Raw genomic sequence first — 12,477 nt, forward strand, 5'->3', positions numbered from 1 at the left:
CCTGAAAACCGCGTCAAAAGCACGCCGGACACTCCTTTCTCAATTTTTTTGGCCATTTTTCTTAAAAAAAAACGTCTGAGGCACGCCAGCCTTCGTTTTCGCTCAATTTTTCCAGTTTTTGACTGGATTTTCACAGAATTTTCACCTGAAACCGCGTCAAAGTCACACCAGCGCCCCCCCCCTCCCCCCCGTACCTTTCACATCAGCAACCGCTTCCAACGCCTTGAGAATCCTCTCGTTTCCCGCCACTTCTCGGATTCCGTCGAACTTTTCGTCGACGAGAATTTCGTCGATTTCCAGAAATTTGTCGGCAGTTTTGTGGAGAAATGGGAGACAAATGAAGATGGGATTGAATGGGGCAATGAGATGGACGGTACCGTTCTCGATGATACTCTCTCCGTAGAAGAATGAACGGTGACCGTCGTTGATGGCGAGAATCTGCAAGAGAAAAATGGGAGTTTTAGTGGAAAATGAGCAAAAATTGAGCAATTTTCTGGACTTTTGACTAGAAAATCGGGATTTTCAGAGTGGCTGGCGCGCCTCGGACGCGTTTTGAGGGTAACTTTGAAGAAATATGGATACTGACGCGCCTCAGACGCGGTTTCTGGTGAGAAAGAGGCTGGCGTGCCTCATTCGCGTTTTCAATTGAACATTTTCAGAAAAATAAGCCGAAAATGCGAAAAAATGTGATTTTTGACTGAAAAAACCTCTAAATTTCACAATTTTTCCACAATTTTTCAGGTTTTTGACTGAAAATCCGGAATTTTGAGCTGAAAATCCTGCTCACCTCATCAAAATGTGTGTCGGAGATACGGAACAGTGCACATCCCTCTTTCGGGTGTCTCAGTTGGATGATTCGACTGTTTGGAAGACTTCCGGCTGCAAATAAATTGACATTTCACTGAAAAAATCTATATTTTTTCATCAAAAAACCTGTCTGGGGCGCCTCAGGCGCTAAAATAATCTATAAAAATCATAATTTCCAGCCAAAAATTCGAAAAATCGGCGCATTTTTTGAGTAAAAATTGTGGCTGGGGCTCCTTAGGCGCGTTTTAAACTTCCGAAAGGGTCTGGCGCGCCGTCGACGCGTTTAAAAGCGATGAACCATGAAAAATTGGTGTTTAGAACGAGCTGGAGCGCCATCGACGCGTTTTTTCATTCAAAAATTCGATTTTTAGTCATTTTTGATCGATTTTCAAGGGTTTTGGATCAAAAAAACACGATTTTCGACCATTTTTCCAATAAACAATATGATCTTCTGCGTTTTTCCGCTTCTGGCGCGCCGTCGGCGCGTTTTCGTGTGAAAATTTGGTAAATATGGTGAAAATTGATCGAGAAACTTCTCATTTCAGTGAAATTCACTCTTTATTCGGCTGGCGCGCCGCTGACGCGTTTAAAAGCAATGTCGCTGAAATTGCTGAAAAATCGGCTAAAAATGAGCTGAAATTGGTCAAAATCGAGCAGATTTCAATAAAAAATGATTGCTGGCGCGCATTATACGCGTTTTTCATTCAAAAATAATGATTTTTGATCGATTTTCAAGCTTTTTGGATCGAAAAATCACGATTTTTGACCATTTTTCACTCAAAAAATCAATTTTCTTCGTGTTTCCGCTCTCACATTTCGCGACAACAATCTTCCTCGCATAACTCGGATCATTTTCCGGCAATTTCGCGGGTTTCGTCTCTTCGAGAATCTCATCGATCGCCTCCTCCTCATCGACGTCTTCTTTCTTCGTTTTTCTCGTTTTTGGAGGCATTTTGCGTCTGAAAAGGCTGAAAATGGTTGAAAATCCATGAAAATCATGCAAAAACCACTCAAAATATACAAAAATCGTCACAAAACGACACAAAAACTCAAAAATTCACACAAAAAAAAACGGAAAAAATGAATAAAAAATGGGGAAATACATGAGAAATTGTGGATTTTATTATAGAAATTTCAGTTTTTTATCGATATTTACACCAAAAAATGGGTTTTTTTTCACTAAAAATGAGAGGAAAGGGTGCTAAAATCGAAAATCACAGAATAAATATGCTCTAGACAGGCGGAAAAGAGGAAAACAGCAAAAAATGACTGAAATTTGACGAAAAATCCATTTTCTGATAGAAAAAAGGTCATAAATTAGGAATTTCGAGGAAAAATCGAATAAAAATAGGAGAAAACATAAAAAAAAGGGGTTTTTAGAGGTTAAAATTGGTGATTTTCAAGGGAAAACTAGTGAAAAATGATGGGAAACTAGCCAGAAATGAAGAAAAACTGTAAAAAAGCAAAAAAATTCAGTGAAAAATGGGATTTTTCATGAAAAAGTCTAGTTTTCATGTATAAAATACTATGAAAATCCATTTTTTCCACAGAAAAACCAAGAAAATTGAGAAAAAAAGGTGAAAAAACAAGTTTTCAGAAAAAAAATCGAGTTTTCAGATGAAAAATAGCTTAAAAATCCAATTTTTCCACTAAAAAAACAATTTTAGACACAAAAAATCGCTCAAAAAACATGAAATTATTCTACATTTTTCCAGCCCTGGCCATCTGATTCATCATATTCTGAAGTCCACCCATTCCTCCCATCTGTTGGAGTACACGTGGATCCATCATCTTCGCCATTTGCTGATTCAACTGGGCCATCTTCGCCGGATTCATGTTTTTCGGATTGATGTCGCCATTTTTACCCTGAAAATGCGGGAAAATTTGTAAAAATCATACTTGCAAACCGGGCCGGCCAGTAACTTGCGTCAAAATGAATATTATGAGTTGAAAAATATACCAAAATGTAGATCTCGACGAGTTCTATGCCCGTGACCTACTATGGGCCGGATGGCTATTCGTTAATATGCCGCTAGCCGGGCTAGAATGGCTTTTTTGGTCATTTTTGCGTTTTTAGGCACTTTTTCCCGGCCCGCGACACATGAACGAATAGCCATCCGGTCCGTAGTAAGTCACAGAGATAGAACTCGTCGAGATCTGCATTTGGTATATTTTTCAGCCCATATTATTAAGATTAAAGCGAGTTACGAGCCGGCACGTTTCGGCCCGGTTTGCAAGTATGATAAAACTTTTGATAAAATTCATTAGAAAATTTCAATAGTTTTATCGTTTCATGCTGGCCAAACTCACATTGAAAAGTCCCTTAATCGATCCAATCTTCTTCACAACATCCGAGAATTTCTTGTATTGAGCGAGGAGATCGCGTACTTCTTGCTGGAAAATTACTTCTTTGTTCAATCCAGTGGTGGGCGCGAGTGAAGCTGAGCTTCACTCCAAAATCCACGGGGGGAGGAGAAATGTCTGCGTCTCTCGCTGTCGGCAATGGTGGGGCGCGCTCTCTCGCACTCTCTTCCCCCGCGCTGTGGCCGCTGCCGCCACGGGGAGACTCACTAATTTCACTCCCCGCCCACCACTGGTTCAATCAGTTGGACACTATAATCCAAAAGTACATCGAAAAAGAGTAAATCTATGGAAAATTTGATCATAGGGAAATAGAAAACCATACTTGCAACGGGCCGGGCCGGGCCGGGCCGGGCCGGGCCGATTTGAGAATTTTCACCGGCCCGGCCCGGCCCGGCCCGGCCCGGCCCGGCCCGGCCCGGCCCGGTCGGCCCGGGTCACAGTACAAAAATTTGAAAATTTGAATTTTTTTGAAATTTTTTTGATTTTTTCGCAAAAAAGTCGAATTTTCGACTATGTTTTTACATATCGATAAAACTCAAGTGTACATAGGATTTTTGACTATTTTTGATGAAAATTTCAAAAAATTTCGAAAAATTTTGTGAAAAAATTGTGCTCATTTTTTGACTCCGGGCCGACCGGGCCGGGCCGGGCCGGGCCGATATTTTGCAAGTCTGTAGAAAACAAAATTTTAAATTTTTTAAGGTACACTTTTATTCATATTGGGGTGAAGTTTGAGACAAATTAATTTTTTGAGTTCTCACCTCCTTTAATTACAGTACTCACCAGAGTTGTACGGAATGCCATTTTTCATTTTCCGGAATCCGGAACCGGAAACGGAATGCTGAAAAAACCCGGAATTCCGGAATTTCGGAATCCGGACAACTCTGGTACTCACTGCAATTTTTCAGCTCTATTCTCTCTCTCTCACCTGATGACTTCCAGATCCTCTGGCGACTCGTGCAACACGATTCGGTTCTTTCGTGAATAATTCCGATGCTTTCGGATGATCCAACTCTTTGTCACTCATCGAATCCATTACTGTCATCATTCGTTTCAGACGATTCACCGATTCTTGTTCGTTTCCTTTATTCATGAATTCTGGTCCGAAACCGGGGATCATACTCTGTAATTATTGATTTTCAGGGCATTTTCAGACACAAAAATGAGATTTTCATTGGTTTTAGGTGGAAAAATCAGGATTCTCAGCATTTTCCCTCCCAAAAGTGATATTTTCAGCATTTTCAGGCAAAAGAAAGTGAGATTTCCAAGATTTGGAGTGAAAAATCGATAATTTTGCATAAAAATAACTTTTTTGCTTTAAAAATCGCGATTATCACCAGTTTTAGGTGGAAAAATTGCGATTTACACAATTTTGAGTGAAAAATCGGGATTTTTCAGCACTTTCACACCGAAAAATCGCAATTTTTCATTGGTTTCCGGCATTTTTTGTCAGAAAATCGGGATTTTCAGCATTTTCAGACAAACTCACCATAATCTGACTGAATGGGCCCATTTTCATGATATTCTGGAATTGTTCGTACATGTCACGAAGCGTGAATTGACCTGAAAATAGGCAGGAATTTGTGGGGTTTTTGGGCATTAAAATGGGATTTCTAGTCCGAAAAAGGTCTAGAAATCCAGTTTTTGGCTTAAAAATCCCATTTTTTGGTCAAAAATCGGTTGAAAATAACGTTTTTCAGCTCAACAATTTCAAAATTCTCGTTTTTTCGAGTCAAAAACTCGATCGCTGGACAGAAAACCATGATTTTTGAGCTCGAAACAGTGAAAAATGAACATTTTTCGTAGAAAAATATCCGGAAATCTCGATTTTCAGCCTGAAAATGCTAAAAAATCGCACTTTCCGGTCCAAAATCGGTCGAAAATAACGTTTTCCAGCTCAAAAATCCCAAAAATCTCTGTTTTTCGAGTCAAAATCTCGTTTATTACCCTGTTTGAGTCTGCCAACCAACTCCTTGTTATCCTGAATTCCAATATCATTGACCATATCCACTAATCCGGCGATATCTCCCATTCCGAGTAGTTTCTGGACGAATGATTTCGGTTTGAATATCTCGAAATCATCAATGTGCTCTCCGGTTCCGATGAAAATCACTGGAGACTTCGTGACGGCGACACTGAAAAAATTTCAGTCTGAAATTGAAAAGGGGCGGGGTTTGGGGGTGAAAACGACTGAAAATTGGGGGTTTTTGAACAAAATTCAGTCATTTTTAGCCATTTTTAGCTGTTTCAGACCGATTTTTCACTATAATTGGTGATTTTCAGCCGATGGAGAGTTTGTGGGGTGAAAACGGCTGAAAATTGTTGTTTTTTGAGCAAAATTCAGTCATTTCCAGCCCAAATTTCCATGTTTCGACTCAATTTTAGCAAGAAATAGAGCAAAAGAGCTTGAAAATGATCAATTGGAGCGCTTTTCAGCCAAAATCTTAGAAATTAGTGAAAACCTGTCTGAAATTGTGATAAATATATAGTTTTCGACCGTTTTCAGTTGTTTCTACCTAATTTTCTTAACTTTTCGGTCGTTTTTATACTTTTTTTCGATCATTTTCAGCTGTTTTAGACGGATTTTCCACCTTTCTCAATAATTTATGGTCATTTTCAGCCGTTTTCAGCCATTTTGCAACCATTTTCAACCGTATTTAAACCGATTTCAAGCGATTTTCAGTATTTCTTCACAATTTGCGGTCGATTTCATCAATTTCAGACAATTTTTGAGTCATTTTTAGGCAATTTTCAACCAATTTTCAGATGTTTCAGACCGATTTTTCACTATCATCGGTCATTTTCAGCCATTTCCACTCTTTTAAGCCGATTTTCACCACAATCTGTCATTTTCAGTTGTTTCGGACCAATTTTCTTAATATTGTAGTCATTTTTAGACAATTTTCAGCCATTTTTAGCTGCAAAAGATGTCGAGTCTGGGGTACAGGTGGTGCGTTTTCAATCAGAAAAATCGCGCTAAAAGTACGCCAGACTCTTGTTTTTCAGCCATTTTCAGCTGTTTCAGACCGATTTTTCACTATAATTGGTAATTTTCAGCAAAATTTCAGTCTTTCCACACCGACTTCATCATAATTGCTCATTTTAATCCGATTTCTAGCAAATTTCGCCCATTTTCAGCCGTTTTCCGACCGTTTTTTCCACAATTTATGGTCATTTTCAGCCGATTTTCAGACGTATTTTCACTCCACTCACGCCGAGAGTGCTCCTCCTCCCTTCGCATGTGAATCCAACTTTGTGATGATAACCGATGCGACGTCTACAGTCTGTGAGAATGCTCTCGCCTGAGCTTCACAAGCCTGTCCGATAGATGCATCCATTACGAAGACAACGTTATCAGGAGTCACTGCATTCGATACTTGCAACATTTCTTCGAATAGAGATGCCTCTTGTTTGTGACGACCCGATGTATCGACGATTATGATCTCGAATCCTTCTTTCTGCAATAATTCGACAGGTTTTCGGCTCGAAATATGGGATATTGGAGGTTTTTGACTGAAAAACAACAGAATTCGTCAATTTTAAGGGATTTCGAGCTGCAAAATGTAAAGAAATGATGAATTTTCAGGTTTTTTGGCTGAGAAAATAAGACTTTCGGTAGTTTTTGTCAGAAACTTATCAGATTTTCAGTTTAAAACAATTTCCAGCAAATTTTCAGCTTTTTTCGAGGATTTTGAGCCGAAAAATGCGTTTTTAGACAATTAGATTTAATTTTTGACTCTAATTTATTAGGGAATTGCAACAATTATTGATTTTTTGGCTCGAAAAATGGGATTTTGGGGGTTTTTTGACGTAAAAATTGCTAAATTCGTGATTTTTGAGCTCAAAAATCAGAAAAATTGATACTTTTCATCGAAAATCCAATTTTCGGGGTGAAAAATGATGATTTTCTTCTTTTTACAAGCGAAAATTGCAAAAAATGAAGAGTCTGGCGCTCATTTGGCGCGTTTTCATCTTTTCAAACAGAAAAATCGCGCTAAAGGTACGCCAGCCACAATTTCGGATAGAAAACTAAAGAAAATTGCGAGTTTTCACCTGGAAAAGCCATGAGTCCGGCGTACCTTTGGCGCGATTTGTTTTCTGAAAACGCGCCAAATGTGCGCCAGCCTAGACATTTTTTTTGCGATTTTCACTTGAAAATCTGATGCCTAGTGTGACTATGACGCGAAAATCTTCTTAGGGATCTGGCGCGCCTGTGACGCGTTTAAGAGCATTTTTGAGCTCCTGGCGCGCCTTAGACGGTTTTTTGATCGGTTTTCAGCCATTTTCAGTTGAAAATCGCCATTTTGGGCTCAAAAACTGCGATTTTCAGCATTTTTCGTTGCAAAAACTGGATTTTTCAAACTCACAGTGAACTTCTCGACTCCTTCGGCTGCAATTTTGACGGGATCAATTTCAGAATATGATCCGTAGAATGGGATTCTCGCTTTGGTTGCATTCTGTTTCAATTGATCAAATGCTCCCGCACGGAATGTATCTGCACAGATAAGACATGTCTTCCATCCTTTACGTTGGTAGTAATAGGCCATCTGAAAATGAGGGAAAAAATGAGATTTTAATCTTAAAATCGGAATTTTTCATTTAAAAAAATGACATTTTTAGGGGTTTTATGGTTGAAAATCGATACTTTGCATCGAAAAAAAAACCTTTCTATAAATTTTCTGGTCAAAAATCGAGACATTTTGATCGAAAAATGACATTTTCTGGTCTAAAATCGACTTTTTTCAATCGGAAAATAGCATTTTTAGGGATTTTCTTGCCAAAAATCGGAATTTTTAATCGGAAAATAACATTTTTCAGAGATTTTCTGGTCAAAAATGGGTATTTTTAATTGAAAAATGACATTTTTGAAGATTTTCTGGTCTAAAATCGATATTTTGCATCGAAAAAAAGACATTTCCATAAATTTTCTGGTCAAAAACTTAGACATTTTGATCGAAAAATGACATTTTCTGGTCTAAAACCGTCTTTTTTTAATTGAAAAATAACATTTTTCAAAGATTTTCTGGTCAAAAATCAAAATTTTCGATCGGAAATAGCCGGATTATGATGAATTTCAAGCAGAAATTGACGATAATATGAAATTTTTACATTTTTCATCACTTTCCGAAAGAAAATCTCGATTTTTGACCGAAAAAATGTCAAAAAATGTAATTTTTCAATCAAAAATAACGATTTTTAAGCCGTTTTTCATTTTTTCCATGCCTAAAACCTAAATTTTCACCTAATCTTCCAGTTTTTCCTAATAACATTTGTACACGTGAAATCTGGGGTTTTGGGAGTCTTTAGACCTAAAAATCTATATTTTGATCGAAAAATGACATTTTCTGATCAAAAATTGAGATTTTCGATCAGAAAATGACAAAAATATCATATTTTCACCAAATTTTCCAGTTTTTCCCACTAAAAACTCGGAATTTTTCTGAAAAACTCCATATTTTCATCACAAACCTTAGTACAAGTGGTAGTTTTACCGGATCCCTGCAGACCGACGAACATGAAAACATTCCGTTTTCCTTTCGTCGGTTGAAATGCGGTGACTCCCGGATCGACGAGTTTCAGAAGTTCATTGAATACAGTCTTCTGAATATAACGACGTTTGTTCGCACCACCGACGATCTCCTCGAAATTTATCGCTTTTCTGGAAGAAAAATGGAAATTTTTGGTGAAAATGGGCGAAAAATCAATAAAAATTGGCAAAAATCGTTAAATTTGACCAAAAATGACTGATTTTAAGCATTTTCTGGTCAAAAATTGATATTTTCGATCGAAAAAACTAGAAATTTTAGGAATTTTATGGTGGAAAATCGGTATTTCGGATAGAAAAATGACATTTTAAGGAATTTTTCTCGGCAAAAATCGATAAAATTGACAAAAAATCATGGTTTTTGACTATTTTTGAGCAATTTTTGCCTAAAATCATGATTTTTCAGCTGAAAACTTAAAAAATGGCGTGTCGAGGTGCAATTTTAAGTTAATTATTCTTCATACTCCGATAAAATCCGCTGAAACAGCTGAAAATCGACAAAAAGTCCTTTTTGAGACGATTTTTGACTGAAAATCCAATTTTTCAGGTGAAAATCTGGAAAAAATAGTGAAAATTTGCGATTTTAAAAGGTAAAATAATATTAAAATCGTTAAAATCAACAGCAACCTGTAAAAATTGAACAAAAATTACGGTTTTCCAGCAATTTTTGCCAAAAAAACCCGATTTTTCAGCTAAAAACTTAAAAATGGCGTGTCGAGATGGAATTTTTAATTCATAATTCGATAAAATCCGCTGAAATCGCTAAAAATGCACGCTTTGGTGGTTTTTGCGATAATTTTTGACTGATAATCTGGAAAAATAGTGAAAATTTACGATTTAGAGGGTAAAATAGCCTAAAAACCTCCAAAAATGACGGTTTTCAAGCAATTTTTGCCAAAAAACCTGATTTTTCAGCTAATTTTTCACATTTTCCCATCCAAAACTTACTTAACATTATCCTTCAACTGTTTAACCAGCCGAATATGAACATCTGACTCAATTAAGGCGGTGCACACCTCCTTGAGCATCAAATCGAGCTCCTCCTCGTTGATTACCGTATTCTGACCGAGTTTTCCGATCGCATTTCGGATTTTTCGCCCCAAATCGGCTAAAACCATCGTGAACTGGAACAAATTGTGGTTAAACGTGAACTTGAACGAAAAAAATCGATTTAGATGACGAAAAATTGGAGGAAAACATGAAAAAAGTTGAAAAAATCATTTCTAGACCAAATTGTTCGATTTTTATACCAAAATAAGGCTAAAAATCTTGAAAAACTGCTGAAAAATGAGTTTTTACACAAAAAATCGAATAGCATTGAGAAAAAAAGAGGAAAACGAGCCAAATCGCTCTTCCGACATCCCTAGACCAAAATCATCGATTTTTATAACAAAATGACGCTAAAAATCTCGGAAAACTGCTGAAAAATTAATATTCTCTTCAAAAATACATTTTTCAACTTCGAAAAATAAAAATAAACCAATGAAAAACGGCAAAATTCGATAAAAGTCAGCGGACACGTTGACGTTTTTGAAGATCGGTTGCTTGCGCGTTTTTCGTGTTGTTGGCGCGTTTCGCGTGCTTGCTCCAAATTATATTTTTGCTATTATTTTGAAATAAAATTTGTAGTAAAATATTCTCCGATTTTTCCTCTATTCATTCCACTATTTTTTGAACCACAAATCTCGATTTTTCATCGATTTTGACGTCTCCTGAATTTCTGAACCCGCTTCTGAAGCAATGATGCAAACGCGCTCTATCTGCCACGGCTGTGTAATCCTCTCGGACAAGACGCCCAGAAATTATTTTTCTTTTTTTCAATTAAAAATTAAAGAAATTTGAGTTTTTCAGCGATTTTTTTTGTTTTAGTGCGAAAAAATTGAGAAAATATCGATTTTTTCATCTAAAGATCTAAATTAAGGGTGAAAAATCCCTTTTTTTTGAGTCGAAAACCAATTTTCAAGAGAAAACTATTGAATTCGATGTATTTTCATTTAAAAGTGGATTTTCCAGCGTTTTCAACCTAAAAATCCGTGTTTTCCCATGAAAAACTTATTTTTCGCATTTTTCCTTATTTTTCCTCCATTTTTATCGGATTTTCCCCGAATTTTTCCTATTTTTCAGAGCCAAGATGGCGTCTCGACTCGCCGCATCGCGTATCGTCCACGCTGGACGTGGAATCTCTCAACCGACTCCATTCGGAAAACGAATGGATCGATTATCGAATCGAGTGTGGGGAGAGGTCGTCATGCCAACCGATACCAAGAGTTTGAAGGTAGGATATTGGGATTTCAGCTGGAAAAATGGATTTTGTGTGGAAAATAAGGCTGAAAATCGCTTTTTACACAAAAAACGAGTCAAAAACCAAAAAAATCCGTCTCAATTCGGCTAAAATACCTGAAAAATTGAATTTTTCTGTAAAAAACTTTAAATTTCGAGCGAAAATTGCTGAAAATGTGTCGAAATTGGATTCAAGTTCGAAAAAGACCAAAACGCGCCTCAGGCACGCCAGAAAATGAATTTTTTCAGGTTTTTCCAGTGAAAAAGGCTGAAAACGCGCCGAAAGTGCCCCAGAAGCATAATTTCTATCGGAAAACAGTAGAAACACGATTTTTAAGCCAAATTCATCGAAAATTTTTTTAGACATCTTCGTTAAAAACGCGTCTCAGGCGCGCCAGACATCGGAGTTGTGATTTTTTGCTGGAAATATCTGAAAAGGCGTCAAAGGTTCACTAAATCTAAAAAAACTAATAGATTTTCCAACAAAAAAAAATCAAAAACGCGTCTCAGGTGCGCCAAGCAACGTTTTTTTTAAATAAATTTTAGTTAAAAATCCGATTTTTCGTTTTTCGTTCCAACCATCTTTTTTGAAAGAAAACCTTAAAAATTAACAAATTTTCTAAAAAATGCGTCTCAGGCACGCCAGAAATCGATTTTTTGCTGAAAAAAAACGTAAATTATCTCCAAATTCTTAAATATCGATTCTCAGTTAGTTTTCATCGAAATTTTTTATTTCGTTTTTGAGAAAAACGCGTCTCAGGCGCGCCAGACACTAGATTTTTCAATCTCATCGAAACATTCCAAAATTAGTGAGGAAATCGCGTATCAGGCGCGTCAGACAACGAATTTTTCGGATTTTTAGTGAAAAAGGATGGAAATGCGTCGAAGGTTCAAAAATGCTTAAAAATTAACAAATTCTAACGCGTCTCAGGCGCGCCAGATATCACATTTTTCTGAAATTGCCGGATTAGTTAGAAAAGTGCGATCTCTGGCGCGCCTGCAGCGCGTTTTTCAAAAATATCGGAAGTTTCGATAAATTTGGCTCAAAAATTGTGTTTCTATTGTTTTTAGACAGAATTGAAGCAACTGGCGCACCTTCGACGCGTTTTCAGCCTTTTTCACTTAGAAAAATCTGAAAAATCAGATTTCTGGCGCACCTGAGACGCGTTTTTCTCGAAAATTTCCGAATTTCTGCTGAAAAAGTCGAAAATTCTTTCCAATTTCTCTCAAATCTCGATTTTCAGGTAGTCCGTGTGATGTCCGCTGAGCCATACGAGACGAAAGAGCAACTCTCTCCGGAGTACTATCCGAATCTCCCAATGTTTCACTATTTGACGAAAATGCTCCGATTCCACGGCGTCTTTTTCGACGATCACGTCGTTTTCCGTGACGTTCAAGACAATCTGAAAACAATTCGCGGAAAAGTGGTCCGGCCACCCATCGGACAAGGAAAACGAGCGCAGTTGAGGGGGAAGAAGTGA

General features: G+C 37.4%; 2 protein-coding genes across 2 annotated transcripts; one reads left to right on the top strand and one right to left on the bottom strand.

Moving 5' to 3' along the window:
* Window positions 1–2,508: 2,508 nt before the first annotated feature.
* Window positions 2,509–9,834, bottom strand: GCK72_016040 (uncharacterized protein; the record flags this gene model as incomplete). The annotated part of the gene is made up of 9 exons (XM_003093545.2): window positions 2,509–2,673; window positions 3,118–3,201; window positions 4,100–4,294; window positions 4,661–4,734; window positions 5,119–5,306; window positions 6,385–6,629; window positions 7,539–7,718; window positions 8,641–8,830; window positions 9,665–9,834. 9 exons carry the CDS (start codon window positions 9,832–9,834, stop codon window positions 2,509–2,511), a joined length of 1,491 nt encoding a protein of 496 aa, XP_003093593.1.
* A 1,013-nt stretch (window positions 9,835–10,847) lies between these two features.
* On the top strand, window positions 10,848–12,477 carry GCK72_016041 (uncharacterized protein; the record flags this gene model as incomplete). Its single annotated transcript, XM_003093564.2, has 2 exons — window positions 10,848–10,991; window positions 12,241–12,477. The coding sequence occupies 2 exons, from the start codon at window positions 10,848–10,850 to the stop codon at window positions 12,475–12,477; spliced, it is 381 nt and encodes a 126-aa protein (XP_003093612.2).

This window comes from Caenorhabditis remanei, chromosome IV (genome assembly GCF_010183535.1).
Source record: "Caenorhabditis remanei strain PX506 chromosome IV, whole genome shotgun sequence".
Taxonomy (NCBI): domain Eukaryota; kingdom Metazoa; phylum Nematoda; class Chromadorea; order Rhabditida; family Rhabditidae; genus Caenorhabditis; species Caenorhabditis remanei.